At 39.5% G+C, this 22,653-nt stretch overlaps 1 protein-coding gene across 1 annotated transcript; it reads left to right on the forward strand.

Moving 5' to 3' along the window:
- Window positions 1–17,629: 17,629 nt before the first annotated feature.
- cgref1 (cell growth regulator with EF-hand domain 1) lies at window positions 17,630–22,313 on the forward strand. The gene is made up of 7 exons (XM_026170955.1): window positions 17,630–17,832; window positions 18,591–18,696; window positions 18,973–19,047; window positions 21,059–21,135; window positions 21,285–21,409; window positions 21,513–21,614; window positions 21,733–22,313. Exons 1-7 carry the CDS (start codon window positions 17,796–17,798, stop codon window positions 22,009–22,011), a joined length of 801 nt encoding a protein of 266 aa, XP_026026740.1. The 5' UTR covers window positions 17,630–17,795; the 3' UTR covers window positions 22,012–22,313.
- Window positions 22,314–22,653: the final 340 nt, after the last annotated feature.

Genomic DNA, 22,653 nt, shown 5'->3' on the forward strand with positions numbered 1-22,653 from the left:
AGGATTTGAGGAGTTCCAATAAATGTGCAGCGAATCTGCTGCACGTTTTTTTTTTTTTTTTTTGTCATGATTCTGACTGCTGATCGATACCGGAGCAACATGCCTGAAGCTTATGCACAAAAGGCAGACGCTGCCTGGTGATGGCCATGTGGTGATTCCCTGGGGCTGAAAAACTAAAGTAAGAAAAAGAAAAGAAAAGCAGAATTACTTCTTTGCTCCCTACAACCTGGTACAAGATAAGATACATTTCTTTATAGACAGTTTTTCCCCTTCATAATGGTAGGTGAGGCCTCACTTCTGCTAATTTGAGTAACTAAATTCAGTTAACTGTTTTTGACTCCAACTCCAGGCCTCAAGGGCCGGTGTTTAGCAGGCTTTAGATATCACCCTGGGTCAACACACCTGAATCAAATGATTAGTTCATTGCCAGGCCTCTGGAGAACTTAGAGACACGCTGAGTAGGAAATTTAACCATGTAAATCAGCTGTACTGGATCGAGGATCAAGGACACATCTAAAAACCTGCAGGACACCTGCCCTTGAGGCCTGGAGTTCCCTACCCCTGCATTAGGTAATAGTACCTGGTAACAGGTACCTTTTTAGTAACCACTCAGCAAGTGTTCCAAGCAATCTGACGCAATCATAAATGTGATGTCAACAGACTGCATGCCACGATTGGCTGATCAGTGGCATTGCTCATGAGAGCGTTTCCTTCATGAAAATCAAAACCACATTTACCTGGCAAAGTAGGTAATAGCTACACAAAAAACCAACACCGTGGTCCCTGTGTCTGACAAATAGCAAAGCACCGAGCAGCAGGTATACCATCGCCTCATCTTACTTTCTTGTGGTGTTCATGATGCATCCAAATTACATCACAAGACATTTGCCCGCGTTTCTATAATGACCCCAGCACATTAGGTGGGACTCAATTGTAATGGAATTCCAGTAGAGCTGAGCTGAGTCACACTGACCCAATCCAAGTAGTCACTAATGGGAAAGGGCTAATAGAGACAGGCAACCATAACACTTATGGTCAGTTTAGAATCACCAATCAACCTAACCCCATGCAAATCCATCTTTTATATAAAGTCTATAGTATTCACACAGAAATAAAATCATGTTGGACAAACCTCCAAAAAGTGTTTATTATTAACAAATGCTTTGCACAAGGTAGTCCGAATGATCTTTAGTGACCAGACCTGATTTCTCAGTAGGGAAGTTTCACTATAGTTTAGCTGCCAGAGTGAAGTAATATGCTTCATCAAACAGGTGGATAAAAGAGGTGATGAAGTATGCACTGTTGGCAAACGATGGATGCAGGCATAAGGAATCTGAGTGGTGAAGTCAGAGCGGAGGCACCATAAACCTGGAGTATTTCTAATGTCCAGCAGGGGGCGACTCCTTTCATTTCAAAAAGAGGTCTGATTGTACAGAAGCCTTAGGGAAAACAGCTTCTTGCTTTATGAACTCAGTAAAAACCCATAGTCTCATTCATTATGATTTCAGTCTTATTGAATACATTACTTTGTGCATTATAGCTGCCACAAGATTGCAAAAGATTGCCTGCCTACCTGGTTACTGATAATTTATATAAGAGTGCAGAGTGTCCCGAACACACTCAGCTGAGGGTTTCAAAACCATCATCACAATGACAACTTCCATCTTTTATTTAAAGGCTGTGAGAAGATTAAAAAAACAAAGTTGAAATGCTGTGTTTTCATTGTATATTTTTCTTATTAGTTGTGTAAAAGCTAAAGGGATTGGAGATAATCTATCTGAATTTGAGGAGCAGGGCAGTGCCTCAAACACTCCCCCAACCAGCCACACATTTAAAATAAATATCTACTTGCACCACACACCCATTTGATCTTGTCATCCTCTCTCAAAGGCCACCACTGCCTCTTGCCTAGCTTGTTGGTCCGTTATTATAAATGTTTGTCATTCACATTTGAGGTTGGGATATTTGCTGGTCAATTGGATGCTATAAGCTGACATAAAAAATAGTTTATACATAAAACATGTGAATGGTTTCAGTATTTTAGGTTATTTTCTATAGGTTTCAGTATAATTAATAATAATAATAATAATAATTAATTAATTAATTAATCTGTAATATTCACTGAACCTGAAATATGTAATTTGTGGCATGTAATGCATGAACTGACCTGCTATAAAACACATTAGCAGGAACATTATTATCAGTCTCATTCCCCGCAATCAGACACATGAGATTGTCTTTAGAATACTTACTCGTGTTGCTATGGTCACAATTATTCTGACTTCTTTGGTTTATGTCGTCTACAAAGAAAAATACAAAGAGAATCTAGAGAATATCCAGAGGAGACACACAAATATTGTGGAGATTGAACCAAATTTAAGTTATTGAGGCTGCTCAGGTGATCAAATAGGCAGAAAATGGCTAATATTGCACATGGAGGAAGCTGCTTTCTTCTCTGTAGGGAGTTAAGTTTACAGAAACTAAATTTGGCAGCTTCTTGAGGTGAAGGTTCCTGTGTTGATGTGGGTCAAGCTGCTGTTCACACACTAATTAAGGCCCTGGAGGTGCAAAGTTCAGCATTTTTGACTGTGCTCAGGAGCTTTTTTTAATTTAAAGTGTAATAAAAACTACCTTCTCTTTTCCCGATCTCTCATGTTCCTCTGGTCTCTCTGTTCGCTCTCTGTCTCCCAGACACTGATGAGAAATTAATAGTAGTTTAAATGTTCATTTCTCCACCCCATGACTCTAACAGTTACACTTTAATTACACAGCTAGATAAACTTGGATACCCTGTGGTGTGTGCGTGTGCGTTCCATAACTTAAGATGAGGTAACATGCATATGTAGCTTGTGGTTTATGTGTGTATGAACGTGCATATAGTGTGTGTGAGTGTGCACAACCAAACCTCACACACGCTTTTCACCTGTCTAAATTCATTAAGTCAAAAAAAGTCACGCTGCGCTGTGTTACACAGATGTAACGTGCCTCGCTATCATCCTGTAATAAACCAAAAACGCGTTTTCACCCAGGTGTCATCCACATATCTGAACCAGTGACTTGGTGGTGTTCCAGGGTAGGATAGCAAAGCCCTCTTTTCCACTTCTTCCATGTACAAATTGGCCACGATGGGTGAAACTGGGGAGCCCATGGCACACCCATGTTTCTGCCTGTAGAACTGACCCTTGTATGTGAAGTAGGTGGAATGAAGACACAGTTCCAAAAGCAAACACACTTGGTCGATGCTGAGATTGGTCCTGCTGCTGAGGTTGGGGTCATCCTGTAATCTCTTATGGACTACCTCCAACGCTTCTGTGACTGGGATGCAAGTGAAGAGAGCTGTAACGTCGTACGAGACCATGGTTTCGTCTGCCTCCATAATGACATCTCTCACCTTCTCAACAAAATCCAGGGTGTTCTGGATGTGGTGTTCAGAGCTGCCCACCAGCGGGTTGAGGATCGAAGCCAGAAACTTGGAGATGTTATAGGTGACAGAGTTGATCATGAAGACAATTGGTCTTAAAGGTGCACCCTGTTTATGTATTTTTGGTAAACCATACAGCTTTGGTGTAGATTCCCCTGGGTACAGCCTGTGGTATGAGGTCCGGTCAATAGCCTTGTCTTGTTCTAACTGCTTCAGACAGTCTATCACCCTCTTCCTGTAGCAACTTTCTGGGTCTCGTTTCAGGGGCTCATAAGTATTTTCATCACTGAGTAGCAACAAAATTTTCTCATGATAGTCTTTCTGGTTTAGCAATACTCTGCACCTACCCTTGTCTGCCGGAAGGATGATAATGTTGTTGTCATCGCTAAATGATGTGAGTGCCTTGCTCTCCTCCATGGTGATGTTGGATGCTGGGGGCTTTGCATTGCTGAGACAGGCCGAAACTTTCGTCCGTAGTTGCTCTGCTTCCACTTCTGCAATACTGTTGTTACGAATTGCTGTTTCTGTGGCTGTGATCAGCTCCACTGAGCAGCAGTTCTCTTGGTTGAAATGCCTTCTTGATGTTGGAGGTCAGAGGAGAATGGCCAGACTGCTTTACGTTTAGAGGAAGGCAAACAACCCACAACAGTAGTGGTCTGATGTCTCCTAGGCCTCTTAGTACTGACTGACGAGCCTACCTGAGAATTGTTTCAGTCCATTAATGACCACAGTGCACACACCTTCTAATGCCCAACACACCATGTCACAAAGCTCAAATAATTTCAAACTGACTTCCTGAACATCAGTTTGAAATATATTCATTGTACACAAATGGCCTCCACAGGCACCAGACCTCAACCCAATTATTATTAAAAATCTTATTATAAACTCAACTAAGTCACAGAAATCATCAGAGTGTTTTCCACTTCTCCAGCCTCACTGTCATTACACTGATGAAAAGCTTGTTTCAGAACCAAAGACCCAACTGTTCATTTCTAAAAGTGCTGCAATGACATTTGTTTGGGTTTTCCCTACCTTGTGTCATGGCGCAAAGGGGGTTAACAAGTGTTTCTAACTACCTGCCATGTACGTTATTGTCACCATCTGAAATGATTTTTCCAATACTCCAATAAATACTTAGGATTAAATTAGGATCCTGTCACGCATCCTTTTTCTGCCACTGGAAGTCACCTCAGTCACTTGAACTGCTCATGTCTTCTTCATTCTTTTATTGACCTAATATTTATAAATAGTAACAACAAGTTGTTACCATTTATACAGTTCTGGTCCTCTTTTTTATTTATGTCCTCATTTATTGCTTTTGTCCTCATTTATATCTTACCCAACATTTATTTAGCTAAATTTAGTTCTGAAATACTTTTCGGCAGCTCAAACTAATTCATCATGCACATGCTTACATATTTTCTTTTTGTCAGTTAATTTATAAGTCTGCTGCAGGGTGGTACTGATGATCACGGCTTGATAGAAATATTATTTCAGTTGCGTCTTACGTGCCTGTGTGTCTGATTATCTGTGAGTTGTGTCTCGTGCTGCAGCCGAATATTTAGAAATTGATGATAAAATAATGATAGGAGTCAGTCTGATGTCTGATAATCAGGGATGCCGATGCTTAGTCACAGCCAATTTGCATAGCTGTGACCAAATATAGGCGTCTCACTTTAGCTCATTTTACCATTTTGTTTGTTGTTACTGATATGCAGTCTGTCTGAAGGGTAAAAATAACACAAATGCAAATATTCTCCTGCTATGGAATTAAGTCTTGTCTCAATGAACTTGCTAATAACTCGCTCTCTGCTGATGTGGAAACAAGATCCTGTTGAAATAGCATTTTTCAATTAATTGTTGTTAGTTTTACAATTTTGCGGATCGTGAAACACGAGGAATCATGAAGACCTTTAATTATGGAATTAACAAGGAAAAAACAACAACTTCACGCAACACTTGTAATTTTTTAATTGTGTTCAGATGATATCTTTCTCCATCAGTCTAAAATTAAACACGCTTAATTGGAAATGGTGACCTCTAACTTCCAGTCGTTAAACACAATCAGATTTTAGCTCCATAATATTTTGTGGGTTTTGCTAACCAGCTAAAAATGTGAAGTAGAACTTGAGTATCAATATGATTTGTGTAGAGAAAACTGAAACGAGCTTATTTATATTATGACCTGAATAGTTTATTTATTTAAATAAGATTCCGCTTGGTTCCTTTTTGTAGCATTTAGTCTTTTGGTAATGTTAAAAAGTACTGCTGTAATAATACTGTACAAAAAAGAGTCATTGCTGTTTTTGTACTAATGCACAGCCTGCTCATGGAGAGTGTAGGCCAGGTTACTTTTTTTATGTATAATTTCTATAAAACGCATAAAAGAAATTCAATGATCTGAAAAGAGGACAGCTGAAAGGATACACATGTGTGTGATCATGTCTGTTTAAAATGTGGCGATGCAGAACAGATTATGACAGGAACACATTGATGACAAAAATGAAATCTGACAAACTTGTGAAAAAAGTTTTCAACAGACTGTGAAAAGTTAAAAACACTCCATTATTCAGTAGCTTGTAAATCCACCTTTAGCAATAATAACTTTTAGTAATCAATAACTTGAATTTGAAGTAACGCATGCAACTTTTACACTTTCACACCCTGTTTGAGGGTTAAGACCTGGTCAAAGTTAGAATTCTAGGTTAAGTGAAAGTGAATGAATTCATTGACAAATTCAGCACTTGGGTCTGCACCAATACACCCGAGATAGAACTAACGACGCAAAGAACATAAATATAGACAGAGATTTCTTAAATTAGCCTGATTCAGCTAAAAAAACAAGGGAGAAAGTAGAAGAAAAGGTAGAGAACATTGGACAAGAAAGGGAGATATTAAAAAGGTATTAAGCTACACGCTCCATTACTACTTCATCCTTTTTGTCTTGCACGTGTTCTTAAGTTGTGTTAGTAAGTGAAGGTCACATGTGTACGTGTGTGTGCCACTGTGCATGACACAGCCTGTGTAGGTACTGTGCAGAACAGTAAGTGGGCTGACATAAACATACTGTATGTTTGTGAGGAAGTATTTAAGGTGATTGGTCGTGACAGTGTGGTGCCCTCTCAGTTGCCTGTGGAGAAATGACCCTGGGTCCTCAGGACATCATGTGGTGATTGGACCAAAGTTTGCAATTAAATGTCCCTAAAGCGGAACAGCCCCTTGTGTGTGTGTGTGTGTGTGTGTGTGTGTGTGTGTGTGTGTGTGTGTGTGTGTGTGTGTGTGTGTGTGTGTGAAGTGCTTCCTCTGGTTGATGTGAAACCCAGAGGAATTAGCTTGTGGAATGTGACAGCAACTATTTCAAACAAACTCATAGTATGGAGCTGTCCTGTGTATGTTAGTGTTTGTATGAGTGTGCAGTGCAAGTCACACAAAACCTTTAACTTGCAGGATGCAAACATTTTGTCCAGATCTGCCAGTCATCATTATCATCAACTTTATTTATAAAGCACTTTAAAACAACCACAGCTGACACAAAGTGCTGTACATTGGAACTGTAAAATAAAATTACATGAGATATAAATAAAAACCAAATAAAAGAAGAGTGAAATCATTAATTAAATAACTACTTCAATTAAAAGAAGTAGTATGTTACATCAATTTTGTTCTAAATGTTTTCTCTGTGTCACATTAGTCTTGAATGACTGCTATTGGCATTCTTAAGTAAATTGAAGTTGGTTTGAATGCTACACTCCTGTGGTAGGAGTGTGGAAGTCTATTAATTAGTTATTCCTAAAATTAGACCACTCCCAAAACAAAGTAACATCTACCTCACTTAAAATTGATAAATAATGTCGGTGCAACTCTTCACATTATAAACAGCATTTTGGGCTACACAGTTTTTCCTGAATTGCAAAAACACCAGCTTCCATTACCTGAACCAAACTATCGAACCTGTTTTGGAAGGTGGTTGTGGGAAAAGGATCGATCAGGATACAGAGGCAGGAAAAATGAGCTCACAATTGAGGAAAGAGGTAAAAGTCACCAGCAAATCCACCAGTAGAGCACAAGGGAAACATACAAATAAGCAGACAAAGGGAAACTCAAGATTATGTTTGTGTTGAAATCAGTCAGTTTTCCATTGGAAGGTTCCTAATTAACGGAAAGGACGTGGTAGTATCTGTGTGACGACCATGAGAGATTCTGTAAATAGTAAGGAAAGGTGCTTCAGTGCTTCCTTTATTACCTTCTTTAGTAGAGAATACAGTAGATCATCCTTTATAAAAGGAAATGAGATCATTCCATCCCATAAATCATAACACTCACCATCTGTCCATTCATGAACACAGACCACAAACATGACATTTCCATAACCTGCTGATATGCTTTGAACTTTCAGCTTAGAAGTGTTGTGTGAAAAGAAGTACTGTGATAAAATCTGCTTCCTATCGAGTTGTTGCCTTGCATGAAGAACATAGATTTATAGAAACTCTCCATATCAAGCTTAAGATATATATTATTTGATTAAAGTGTGTTTAGGGTAGGCTATAGTTCAGTTTGCATTAATAAGGTTTATTGTTGTATTGCTAGCCTTTAGGAATATCATGAATTAATTTTCCTCTTTGTGCCACCAGGGATAAGTAATGTTCCTAAGGAATTTTACATTGGTCATAAAAATCCTAAACAAAGAGAAGGAAATGAGCTCACAGCTCATTCTCACCTGGCAGGGAAAAATAAAAAAATTGGGATATTCAATTTTAAAGGATAATTTACTTCCAGCTTTAGTTCCAGCTTTTCACATTTATTTTTCTACTGCTGTCCTTCAAATGACTTGCAGAAACAGCACAGTAAGAACGCACTGTGATGATTTTAACTCATCTTGTGGACAGTGTAATGTCAATGCTGCAGACATCTGCCATCACATTAAAGCTTCAAAGCTTCCCGTGACCTCTTAATAAGGGCCAAGTTAAGAGAAAGTGATTAGGAAAAGGGTGTAGCGGGTACGTTTTTGGACCATTTGACTGCACCCAACTGCACACACTGTGGGCTGATTGTAAAAGGATACACAGGTGGAGCCCATCAAACGTGGGTGAACTGAATGATGGTCGGGCAGCCAATCAGTAACAAGGGAAGTTTTTATTGTTGTTGTATTGAATTTTTGTATGTGTGTCTGTATGAATGTAGGGTAATGTGAAGTGATTTGATTGATTTGTTTATGGCTTGGGGAACCAAATACAATGCTCCACGATATGGATAATACAGTTATTCTATTCTATTCTATTCTATTCTATTCTATTCTATTCTATTCTATTCTATGCTAAATTAATGGAAGAGTAGTTAATTAACAGTGAAACATGAAAACTAACAATACAGGATGCAGAATTCAGACTGTAGAATTCAACAGGTATAGAATGTGAAAACACTAGAAAAGAAACAAAACATTTTATTTAATCATTTAACTTCTTTTATTTCAGTTAGACATGACCAGAGTGAGCCAAAGGCTGAAACAGTACCAACAATTGTGTACAAGAGGTGATGGATGAGAGTTAGAGGTGTACCTCTGATGTACTCATTTCTAATCTTATTTATTTTGGGCTCTCCTAAAGAAACTCTTACTACCTCCAGCTGTGCCTCTTGTCTTTCTGTTCATACAATTGTCTTTAAACCACACATTATAAACAGGTCTCACTACCATCCCTTTCACACTATCCATCTGTCACTAATCACCTCTTACACTCACCACCATCTACTCCACCCTGCCTGCACTCTCTTTTTCATCTGTCTTCCTCTCATTCACACACGTATATCCTCTCACCTCTACTGACTTTCATTCCTCTTCTCTCCGGCACATACCATCACCTGTCCAGCCTTCTCTCACAATTCTGTCTGCGAACATCATCGTCCACTAAACTGCTGCCTGACCTCGTCTGTCAACCTGTCCATCACTACTACAGACAAGAACGCACTCAGTGCTGTACTTCTGCATCAACACTCTCAAAGCAAACATAGTTCTCTGTAGTCCTCTTTCTTGGCATGAAGCACATTTCTGCTCACCGATTGTCACTTGTAAACTCTTTTTACTGCACGATATTGATTAAACAACATCCCTCAGCAAAAGGTTTCAGCTCCAAGAAGTAAAAAGAGTCTTGCAGATCGGCCTAAAGCATTTCTAGATGGTTCCTCAGAGAGGTTCTGAGCTGTTATCCATGAAGTGACAATGGTTGATGTTGTTGTGGGAAGCCCGTGCAGCGAATATTGTTAGGAGGACATGTCTACATAAGCAGCAGTGACTGTTAATGTAGTTGTTATTCTGGTAAGCATCTGTTGATATTACACTGGGGTCCAGGGTTAAAAATAGTTCACTCAGTTTGGATGGTTGGGGGCCCCAAAATAGTGGAACCTAATCCTTGTTACATAACTGAATGGAGGAAAGGCTTCTGAAGGGGACATGCGTGTCTGCCAGTGCACGTGCTCGTGTGAGTATGCATTTGATTACACTTGGGTTATGCTAAAGACAAACAGACTCATGCTGTTGCGTGACTTGCTGCTGGGAAGTGAGAACAGCCGTCAGAAAACAACAGGTAATTTTGTCAAATTTGAAAGGGAAACTGTATATTCTGCAGTTACATCACGCAGACCGCACATCACCAAGTCCACAGGAGCATTACCACAGAACTTCTCTTCTCCCTCGGAAGTTACCATCCAAGATCAATGTTCAGTACAACTTTAGCTGAAAAATTAAAACCATTATTAACTCATCTCTAATGTCTGCACTTCATTAAAGTTCATTGTTCAGATCTTCTAGTTTCAGAATATTCACATGTTTAGCAAAATCTGACCCCACTCCCAACTGTAGATGGGTTGTCAGTGATGCTAAAGCCGTGACTTTTATATTGATTTGTTCACAAAACTATATATCTTTTGAATTTAATGAACTTGAGAGAACTGAAGCCAGATTATTTCTTTAAGTAGATAAAAATAAATAATATTTTTTAAGATTTCCTGCTGGATGTTGGTTGTGTTCAACTCCAATTCCCTCAAAATTTGGGTTCTGTTTAAATTGTAACTAAAACCATCATGCATTGATTTGCAACTGTTTTAGCTTCCAGATCAGCTCCCACACTCCTGTAATAGATGCAGTGTGTGGTTTAAAATCATATTCCTGAAGTATGCAAGGAAGGCCTTTCCTGAAATAAATATTGTCCAGATGGGAACACATGTTGCTCTAAAAAATAGCTTTGGTCCATATGGCCACGTCTTTGCTATGTAATATTGCAACGTGCTTTACGCAGAGTCTGAGTCCATGCAGTGATTTCCATAGAAAATATGACATTTTTGATGATTTTGTGCTGCAGATGATGAGATATTCCAGCTCTTCTCATTTTTACACTGAAGAACATTATTGTGAAATTATCTGACAGCTTGTAGATTTGTTTTTTGCAGACTTCTGAAACTCAGCCTACCTTTACTTCTGAGGAACTGTGCCTCTCTGAGATGTTCTTTTTTTATACCCAATGATGTTACCGACTTGTTGCCAATTAAACTATTTAGTCTTTCCTCCAGCTGTTTCTTTTTAAGTCTGCTTACTTTTCCAGCCTTTTGTTGCCTCCTGTCGCAACTTTTCTGAGACATGCTGCTACAATCAAAATCAGATTTTCCATGAAGTTGTTAAATGTCTCAGTGTAAATATTAGATATGTTCTCTGTGCTCTATTATAAATAAAATATGGGTTTATAAGATTTGGAAAGCATTGCTTTCACGCGAATTTCTTGGGAATTGAGGTTTTAGCTACCTGATTGTTCTTGTAAAGAGATTACTTTAATAACATTATTTGGACACTGGGCTCCATCACTGACATAACTACAACACTATATAGAGTTTCCAGTTCTAAAGTGCCGCTTGTGTCTTTACTCTTTATACAGTTTTCCTTCTCCTGTCATCACTTTTTCTTTATTCTCCTTACATCTCATTATTAATTTAGATTCACTTTGTGCAAATAACTGAATAAGCAAATACTTTTTGTTTCCTCCCCTCTTCATTCTCAGATGTTATTCAATAAAAAATAAATAAAAATTAGTCAATAAATAAATCTAGCTTTAAATGAAACAAGAGTTGGTTAACTGAGTGTTACAGCTGAAAACTAGAGAATGCAGAAAGAGAAGCTATGAGAGGATATGGGGGCAGGACGGGTGAGGAGAGCGAGAGAAAATGCAGCATTGCCATCTGCTTTTACAGGGATGGCGATCAAAGTACACACAAGAGAAACATTTTGTGTTAAAAATAGAACCGTGTGGTTAAAAGAGCCGCAGTACTCACCTTCATGTGATAACACACGAGGTCATACACAGCCACAGATTTGTTTGGAGGAAAGAGAACAGAGAACGTGTACACTTATATTTACATTTGGACCCACACAGGTGTTTTATTTACTCTGCCGGCAGCGTGTGGGAGCACTTCGCTGGGCTGACTTTCCTGTGAGACTCGCTGCAGATAATTCTTCTTAAAGCATAACGACTGGTGGCATTACGTAACAGACTCACAGCACAGTAAAAACAGCACAGGTGTTAAGTGAAGTGACATTGAAGTGGTACAGTGAGTCAGCATCAACAATACCACAACTGTGAAAAGAAAATAAGGTAATTTGATCATCAGTAATTGGGCCAGTTGCACCTGAGCTTTTATTACTGCGACATGTCAGTTTTTTCTCTGAGGGAAAAAAGCAGCATCTCAAATTATGTGAGTGTACACAACCAAATTCAGATTCTTTCATTATGGAGCGTCTTAAAAATAATCTGTGGCCTCTTAAGTTTACCTTGTGTTTTCAGTCAAAATAAGAGGGGGGGGGGGGGGGGGGGGAATGAAGAGGGGGGTTCAGTTACTGGGGTGGTTTCAGTCTTAAACGCTGCTTTAGGGGCAAATTGTCACAAAAGACGTTTATTCATCTTAATGTCATCTAATGGGTTTAAAAGTCAACTCAGAATGAAAACTAGAAGAAGAAACAAAGTACAGTGAGCATATGACTGAAGCGAAATAAGGACACTCTCAGTCACAGAAACTCATTTTAAGAGAGACTGAATTCAGTATTAACCTTCATCAGGGAATTGTTGATCAGGTGCTGGTTTAGCTCACAGGTTTAGCAGGCAAGGCAAGTTTATTTGTATAAACTTGTATAAACAACAGGGTGATTCAAAGTGCTTTACAGAGACATTAGAAACAAAAATGAATAAAAAGCACGATTTAAAATTGATTAAAACAAGCAAACTAACTAACTAACTAACAAACAAACAAACAAACAAAACAGTATATAAAATCAAAAATCAAAACAGATAAAATCAGAACAGTAGATCAAATCAGTAGTTAAAATGTAAGTTTTGAAATTTACGCTTAAGTGCGGATTTGGTGCTTTGTTTAAATGCAGCTGAGAATAAGTGAGTCTTCAACCTGGATTTAAATAAACTGAGTGTTTCAGCTGATCTGAGGCTTTCTGGGAGTTTGTTCCAGATATAAGGAGCATAAAAGCTGAATGGAGCTTCTCCGTGTCTGGTTCTGACTCTGGGAACTGATAAAAGACCGGATCCAGATGACCTGAGGGATCTGGAAGGTTCATACTGGGTCAGGAGGTCATTGATGTATTTTGGTCCTAAACCATTCAGAGCTTTATAGGCCAGCATCAAGTCTGTCCTCTGATGGACAGGCAGCCAGTGTAAGGACCTCAGAGCTGGACTGATGTGGTCCACGTTTTTGGTCTTAGTGAGGACTCGAGCAGCAGAGTTCTGAATGAGCTGTAGTTGTCTGACTGATTTTTTAGGTAGACCTGTAAAGATGCTGTTACAGTAATCAAGCCTACTAAAGATGAATGCATGGACTAGTTTTTCCAGGTCCTGTTGAGACATCAGATCTTTTATCCTTGAAATATTCTTGAGGTGATAGTAAGCTGATTTTGTTATTATCTTAATGTGTTTTTCTAAGTTTAGGTCTGCATCCATCACTACACCCAAATTTCTCACCTGGTTTGTGGTTTTTAGATGTATAGATTGAAGTTCTCTGGTGACCTGTAATCGTTTTTCTTTGGCACCAAAGACTCTGTATCCTGTATACTCAAAGTTATTACCTCCAATAAATTACACCAAAACCTCTCTGTGAAGTGTGAAATATGTAAATATATATATGAAGGGGAAAAATGGTGGCTGATATTGCAAAAAAAAACTTGAAACACAATTTAAAAAGATGAGCAGAGATAGAAATAGATCACACAGATATAGAAATATTGCTTTGTTAGTAAGTAAGTGCCACTGCTGTGAACAGCAAACAGCTTCCCTAAGTCACGACACAGATACACAGCAGCACTGGGCAGTAGGGCTTGTTACTCTTTTACTCATGCATTTTCTATTCAGCCAAAGAATGCACAGAGTGAGAATGGGAGACTCGTGTTAACAATAAGATCACCAACACCATCTCTGTGGTGTAAGAGCAACAACACAGCCTGTCTGCCACATATATAAAACGTGCTTTCTCACTGAATTGCATTACAATTACACGCATGCACACAGATACTGTTCAGCAGCTCATGGTAACAATTATACACTAATCTCTCTTCCTGTAAGTGAGTGTCAGAGGGATGTTTGTGTACCAACCAGCTGTGAAATAACGAGCTACTACGGTGCTAAGCCACTCAGTGGGTCACGAGATGTTGGAGCTTATTTATGTGCTTACATGACTATGACTGCTTTAAGTCTGGTTATGTAATGTTATGGCTGGTCTTTTCCACTCACCCTTTCACTGGAATACCAAATACTTACCCTTTTGACCTTTGTTAATATGTGTGTAACTGCATATGATTGAGTGTGTTTTGTTTCTGTTTGAAGATTTGTTTTTTCTCTCCGAGTCTGGAAGCTTGCGAGTTTCTCGTGTCTAAAATCCACTTGAACAAACTTTAGCTGCTTTTATATTTAGGACTGTGTGTGTGTGTGTGTGTGTGTGTGTGTGTGTGTGTGTGTGTGTGTGTGTGTGTGTGTGTGTGTGTGTGTGTGTGTGTGTGTGTGTGTGTGTTGTGATGGAGACTGAAATTTGTATTTTTAAATACGATATAAATACTTCAAGCTATGAAGCATTTCTTGCAGAGGCCTTACACAGATGTACAGAAGATAATGTTTTCCTATTATGTGGTCAAAACATGCAGCTTTGCAAACATGACCACTTACATAATTATCTTAGTAATTAATCACATCTATATAGAGTTTGCATTGGCCCTCAAATGCATTCGTCTAAATAAGATGGCCAATATTGCAGATGTTTTGACCCAAAGCCACATTGTAGGCTCCATACATGTGCATAAATAGCTAAAGGGGGTTGATACTGTCCTTCAACCACATAGTCAAAGCCTCAGAAAGATGGATTTCTCCTTAAAGATCAATGAACATCCCGGTGGTGTGGGAATGTTTGTTTGTATGAGGGCATTTCCATGTGTAATCATCCCGTCCTTCAGTTGAGTAAGACCACAACCCAATTACATCTGAGCAAACAAGCAGACGGGTACTCCGGCTTCCTCCCACCGTCCAAAGACATGCAGCTTGTGGGGATAGGTTAATTGGAAAATCCAAATTGCCACTAGGTGTGAATGTGAGTGCGAATGGTTGTCTGTCCCTGTGTGTTGGCCCTGCGACAGACTGGCGACCTGTCCAGGGTGTACCCCGCCTCTCGCCCTATGACAGCTGGGATAGGCTCCAGCGCCCCCCGCGACCCTGAAAAGGATAAGCGGAAGCGAATGGATTATGGAAACAAGCAGACGTGTGTGGCTAACCAGCTGTTGAGACGTTTAAGTGTAACATCTCAAAGGATGATTGACACACAAAATATTAGGGCGATAAATGAATATAATATATGAATCTAATTTTAGCATCTTAACCCACTGGGATTAATTACAGGTTAAAAGTGGGTGATGTAGTTGTGCAGCTCATCAAACCTTCAAAGTGTTTCCACTGTATTTTCAACAAATTATATCAATTATATCCTGCCTGAAATAGAACAGATTTCCACTAATATTGTTTTTTCCAAAGAACACCTATTTCCCCATTTCCAGTTCCATACATTATTCTTGGATGGTACTAGAGTTGCTTTTAATAATTCAATAATAATCCGTAGATCGTACACTGGGCCTTGATGCAGCCCCTCAGATGACGTACTGTCTAGAAAGAAAACTATTTTAGATGTCGCTCTTTGCCAGGATGTCCTAATTTTATGCCAAGTTTCTCCTGATTGAGTATTAACTTCAGAAATAGATGCTTTGAACAGGAGGTGCGTGGGTTCATTGTGCACCTGAGATCACACTAAACAGTGTGATCTTAACTGGTTAGTAATCCATATTGCTCTATTTTGTAATAAAGTAGTTGTTTTAAAGGTCAATAAACACAATAACAAATTTCATTTAAATTTATGTACATAGCACCAAATCACAACAACAGTCATTTTTACATAGTAAAGTAAAGAACCTACAATGATTGAAAATCCCAACAATCGGGCAACCCCTTATGAGCAAGCACTTGGTGACAATAGGAAGGAAAAACTCAGGAAAACTCAGAAGGAAGACAGGGCAATACACACACTGTGAGAGAGAGCCAGAGATGAACAATAACTGATGGTTAAATGCAAAATACATCATTCAAAACATCTGGAAATTCCATTTTAACATTGAAGGCATATGTTTTGGGGAGCACGGTGGTTAGCACTGTTGCTGCACAGCAAGAAGGTCCTGAGTTCAATTCCATCATCAGGCCGGGGTCTTTCTGTGTGGAGTTTGCATGTTCTCCCCGTGTTTGCGTGGGTTCCCTCCGGGTACTCCGGCTTCCTCCCACTGTCCAAAGACATACAACTTGTGGGGATAGGTTAATTGGATAATCCAAATTGCCACTAGGTTTGAATGTGCGAGTGAATGTGAGTACGAATGGTTGTCTGTCCCTGTGTGTTGGCCCTGCGACAGACTGGCGACCTGTCCAGGGTGTACCCCGCCTCTCGCCCCATGACAGCTGGGATAGGCTCCAGCGCCCCCCGCGACCCTGAAAAGGATAAGCGGAAGCGAATGGATGGATGGATGGATGGCATATGTATTCAATAACACCCCACAGCTAATACAGATTGCTTAACTTACCTTGACCTGTGTGTGTGTGCGCGCGCGCGCGCTTTGGGGTGGGGGTGGGGTTCTGAACAGCTGCTCCTCTTAAGGATGAAGAGATGATCTGTTTCCATCTTCACAGCACCAACCACCTGACCACCTGCACGTTGTCACCACATCCATAAACCTCCACTTTCCTGTTTTCATCTTCAGCATCCTCCCATAATATCAACTCTGAACATGTCTGAATAAAAGCAGGGGTTAAAAAATATATAATGTTTTTATTTTTTACACTACGTTAATACATCTTTTTTTTTTATTAATACCTTAATACCTCTCCTTCATCATGATGTTTAATAGCCTATTAATATTATATATCATAAGCATCACATCAGGATCATAAGAATCAATTAAAATAAAATGTTGCAGTGACATCTTGTGGTCAAATACCAGGAGTGCAGTGAATAGTGTGGCTTATACTGTGTCTTGCTTGATGTGTGTAAGGTTTTAAACAGAAATATGCAATAAAGCTGGTTTCCTAATTTTACACAGTATTTGGAGGTGTGTGTTTTGTTGTTGGATAAAGCTGCACTAAGCCTGGAAATAAAACAATTGCCAATACCCAAACACTAAGACATTTAACCACATGTTGACTGGATCAAGTTTATCTATGGATGCTGAAACAACAATTGGCAGTTATTGCAAAAGACGGTATATAAGCCTGTCGCATAGGAGTATAAAATATATTACTTCCTTTTTATGTTTGTTGGGAAAACAAATGCAGCAATGTAAAATAAAGTATTTGCCCTTCATACGATGAAAGCCACACTATCAGACTTCAGACCGTCTTTCAGCTTTAACTTAACGCCCCACACAAACATACTCTTTACTGGGGTCTGGCCAGCCCTTTATGAGGTAATGCGGCTCATTGACACGAAACATGAAATAACCCTGACTATAAACGCCGTGAGTGATTGCTCCACCCCGACGACTGGGATCGCTGAGGACGTGGACAAGGCGTGGCGGAAAAACCGGACGGAGAAGCACAAAGAGATCGACAAAGCTTGCGCAAACTCACTGACACGACAGCGGCTGAGTTCTTCCACGTGGACCCTGTCATTGACCAAAACACACTACTGTACTCCGTGGCAGCCTGGGGGCGCGCACGCAGTCGCCTTTGCGCAGTGCAGACCACACGGAGGCGCGAGCAGGGCGGTGCGGGATAGAGGTGATCTCCAGATATGAACCCGTAAGGTGTCGGAATTAATGCCTTTTGCTGCTCATACATCAACTATGCAGACAGGTAGGCTCGTTGTCACTGTGAGGAGAGATTTGAGCTGTTTTCATCAGCTGCAGCGGTTACGATGCGCTTCTTAGTTAACGATACTATTCTTTCACAGCTTTCTTTATAAATGTGTTTTATTTAATATAAGACTGTGATGTCAACGTGCCTTTAAAGGAGGCTGTGTGATCAGGCAGTAACAATGAGTTGATGGTGTAGTCTTGCGTGCTGTGCCAGACTAGCATCGCTGCTGCTCCACAGGAGGAGGAAGCTGCCGGTTATTAGTCTGCGCATCTCTGGGATCTCTTAAACAGGCCATTCAGCTCACAGCAACGAATTTTAGTTCAAAAATCTAATGTTTGCTGGTCTAAAAGGTCTGGCGAGTCACAGAGAAATGATTCATGGAGACAGCATGAAAGGGCTGCAATGAGCTATAAATAGATAGAAAGATTTCAAATGATTTTTCCATAATGGACCAGGAAGTTTCTCATCTATGTGACGAGTGAAAGCTGTATGACTGCAGCTCTGCAATATTACTGAAGGGACTGGTTTTTGTGAGGTTTGTTTGTGTTTTTTTTTTCTGTAAGGCAGCAATTGCTGCATTGTGTGACCACTGCAATGCCCATAAAAGTTTCCTCTAGTTTCATTAACACAATCAGAATTAGTAATTCTGTGCACTGTAAAAACTCAACCATTCTTATTTATATGAATTAAAATCAGTGATGAAATGGTTTGGGAAGAGCTTGCACAAAGGTAGTAACATAGCTGTTTAATTTTAGGTGTGCTCTTGGAGTGTCACCTGGACCAGCTGGTTCCGCGTGTTCTGTCTCTGACCCTGCTGGTACACCTGTGCCTGGCTGCACCAGGTCTTCCAGGAACACAGAGGTAACGCCCCTTCTCTCATCAAGTTTCACTTTCTCTTCTTTTTAATTCATATAAAGGCATAAATATTCTCAGGCTTTCATAAATATGCTGCTTGATTTGATTTTATTCTATAATTGATTATTCCTTATTCCCATTGGATATAAATGTTATATATGAGGCTAGCAGATACACTCTGTTGCTGTTTAGCAGAACAAAATAAAGAAATTAAACCAAAAACAAAAGCAGTGATGCAGGAAGAAGCTCTTTGAATGATTTGTTTGCTTATTTATTCCACAGGGAGGAATCAGTAGCTGCCCATCCCCCTTCTGCAGCACTACCCAATCCCTTTGGCTCTGGAGAGGAGGAACGCAGGTGAGTGGCACATGTACAGTCTGCTGTTATTGAACATCTGAAATCATTTCACTCAACAGCAGCTTTCTGACTTGGCTGTGGACTTTGGCTCCTCCGTCGCGCTAATGATGTGGCCTGTACTATAAAATGATAAGATTACATGTACCTAAGAGCTCATTTATGCTGCATTAATTTCCTTTATGGGGCTCTCCTTACCATACTGCAAATATTATCTCACCACACATAGCTGCTACTGTACTGGAATAGTTTGAACTTGCCTGTAATAAATTGTTCAGAGAACAAAAGAAGAAATATAACCACACGACAGATGCAGCTTCTTTCCATTTGTTGGTAAGATTAAGATAATGTGTACACGCTATCATACTTTCATCTTAAGGGTATTGCATGAAAGACCAGATAAATGCTTGTTAGCTGTATGGAATAGCAGTTGGAATTTACACCACCCTTAATAAATAATACATGTTGGCTCAAAGCAGGCCTTTGTGCTGAATCAACATTTGTAAAAGGATTATTCAAGCATTTAGAACCTCTCACTGTTGCAACATTGCTTCATTTATGGTATGTGATGGAGTGCATGAAGTTTAAGATGTTAAAACAAATGATGCCCCGAGAGTAGTCTCAGTTCTTACCACCAGATCTTGCCTTAATACCCTTTTAAGTCTCATGTAAAGCTCATGACTCATAGCTGATGATGATCTGTGACAGATTTTGATTGAAGCAGCTGTGTTGAAGGCACCTCAGTTGTGCTCTAAAGAAAACACCTTTGGCCTGAATTTTGTCATTGTTACCATCTAGTTCATGTAAGATTATGAAAGGTAGAACCACTGCTACGACGTGTTATGTGTTAAGAATGTAAAGAAGTTTCTATTATTATATTAAGCGTGTGTAACCAGTTTAATACACGTTCACTATTTGTCAAGAGTCTATTTACAAATATAGGAAAACATTTACAAGTACACATCTGCCATCTGCTTTACTTAAGATTACATATACAAGTACACAGCACATGTACCTAAAATATGAGTTTAAGGCATGTGCCAATGAACGTTTCTCACTTCACAACCATTTTAAAAGTAATAGAAGCTTAAACCAGTGTAATATAAAGACTCAGAGCCTTGATTTAACAAAACAGTGCTACTGGACTTCTATGGATGAATTTTTCATATTCTTTCCAGCAAGGTGAATATATTTAAAAAATATATATATGTGTCAATAATAACATTGCCGAGCAACACGGTAGCGCAGTGGCTACATCTGTTGTTTCACAGCAAGAAAATCATATGTTTGGCCCCAAATTCCTTCCACAGTCCAGCAACATGAATTTTAGGTTAATTAGTTTATTCTTATTGATTGAAAAAAAATCACATTGCAGAATTTTTCATCAGTCATTAACAATAAAAAAGAACCGGAGCTGAATTGAAGTTTAATAAAAGTGTGTACAGTGATGTCAGGAAACTCATTGTTTAATTTCCTTAATTTCCTTTTTCTTATTCTTTTTTTTGGTGCTCCCCACCTTTTAATGACTTCACGCTCTGTCAGTCCTTTAACTGTGCAAGTTTATGGTTATCTGTCTGTTTATATCCAGGGTGTACCCTGCATCTCACCTTGTGTCACCTGCGATCAGCTGCCATCTAAAGCAGTTAATAGAAGTATTGATTTCTCTTCTAACCTCTTCTCACAACATGAGACACAAGATGTTTTGTACATCACTGAACATGATTGAAGGGGATCTTTAACTTCTTTTAAACATCTTATAAATGATTTAAAGAGCTAAAACAGGCTCTGTGAGCAGAAGTCTGTGTGCATCTGAACTGAAATAGTGAAGTCCAAGTTTTTGGAGACGGGAGCGTGGGGTTTAGGAGCTTGAAGAGTCTGGCACAGGGTGCTTGAGTGTTATACCCTCTACCAGATGGCACAAGGGTGGAAAGAGTCTGTAGCACATGGCAGTTGCACTACCAATCTGCTTTGTAACATTTTTTATAAACTGTGCTTTGTGTTGTGTGTACTACAGTTTGAGACAGAGTTACATTCAATCAAGCCTGAAGAATAGAGGACAAGGAGGACCAGAAATCACCACCTGGGAGCAAGGTAAACAGTGCCTCTTACCAGTAGATATTACACTGATGGGTTCTGACTAGGATCACCATTGCCAAATAATGTAGCCTTTATTAGTCAGAATCTAATAAAGTCTTTTTATTTGATCGTATAATTGTGAATTGTGCTGTGCTATGTTCCAGAGGTATTCTTCCTGTTTGGCCTTTATGATTATGATCGCAGTGGGTTCTTAGATGGCTTGGAGATGATGAAGCTCCTCTCAGATTTTAACTCCCATCATATACCTGGAGCAGAGGCCAGTGAGCAGGTTAGCAGGAGCGACTCTATGTATGTGTGTATTTGAACTGACAAGGTGTTGGCCTTTTTCATTCAGTCGGCGATATTTGTGTATGTTTGCATGTTGCTTTCAGGTGGTTTCTATGGTAGATTTCTTACTACAGACTCAGGATCTAAACCAGGATGGTCTGCTGGCTCTATCTGAACTGCTCTCCCCTTCAATCACCCACACACAGGTACTGCAAATGTATTGGAAATACTGTTAATACTGTTAAAGCTTTATGTCGTTTTATTCACACTTTCATTATATTTGGCTGCAAAAACAACACCTCATCATAACTTTCTACCTTAAAGGACCCAAGCAACAACAATGCACCTCAGCAGGAGCAGGAAGCAGTAGTGGAGGAACAGCTATCAAACGCTATTGCTAACGTGGACAGTGCCGGAGCAGTGGAGCAGAGAAAGGAACAGATTCATGAAGAGATTCAGCTTCAAGAGGACGTACAAGGAAAGGAAGTTGAACCCATAAAGCAAATGGATGAATATGAGAGACATCAAATCCCAGAAGTCACAATAGAAGATCTGGGGCAGGACCACAATATTCCTGTACATCAGGGCCAACCAGAGATATAAAACACACACACATAAACACACTGGAGAAAACACCACTGTCATCTAGGCCTCAGTCTCTTATGTACTGTATGGGAGAGCTTCTTAATCAGCATCCCCAAAAATGGTCCCCTTCTGGATCTGAGTTCTGAGTTTCTGCTAATGCACAATTCACTGGACTGTTAAACATGTAGATGGGTGGTCAAAAGGTCTTTCTGGTCAAAATATTCCTGCCACTGTATTGGGATGCTCAATGATTCCCAGAGCTTTTAAGGGGTTAAAGGCAGAATGTAATATTAGTTGCAACAATAAAACTGAAGCCATGATTAAAAGAGACCTTTTAATGCATTTTTTCTAAGTTGGAAAATGTGTTATTACTTTAATTGAATTTATTTACCATTTATTTACCATTTTCTGCCATGATTATTTTATGCATTTGTTTGCTTTATACCACCAGTTTATGGATGTTTCCTCCTCCCCAGATGTCAGTAGGCACTGTGGATTCACGTACATGTGGATGGTGGACTTGCTGCACTTTTAGCTTGGTTTTTTTTAATGTTTCAGATTCACAGTTAGTTCAGCTGAAATGAAAATTCGCTCTCCTTAATATTATATCAGCAAGAAAAATGAGTACATATTGAATTCACTAGACAAGGAGTATGAAAG

Source organism: Astatotilapia calliptera, chromosome 1 (assembly GCF_900246225.1).
Source record: "Astatotilapia calliptera chromosome 1, fAstCal1.2, whole genome shotgun sequence".
Lineage (NCBI taxonomy): Eukaryota > Metazoa > Chordata > Actinopteri > Cichliformes > Cichlidae > Astatotilapia > Astatotilapia calliptera.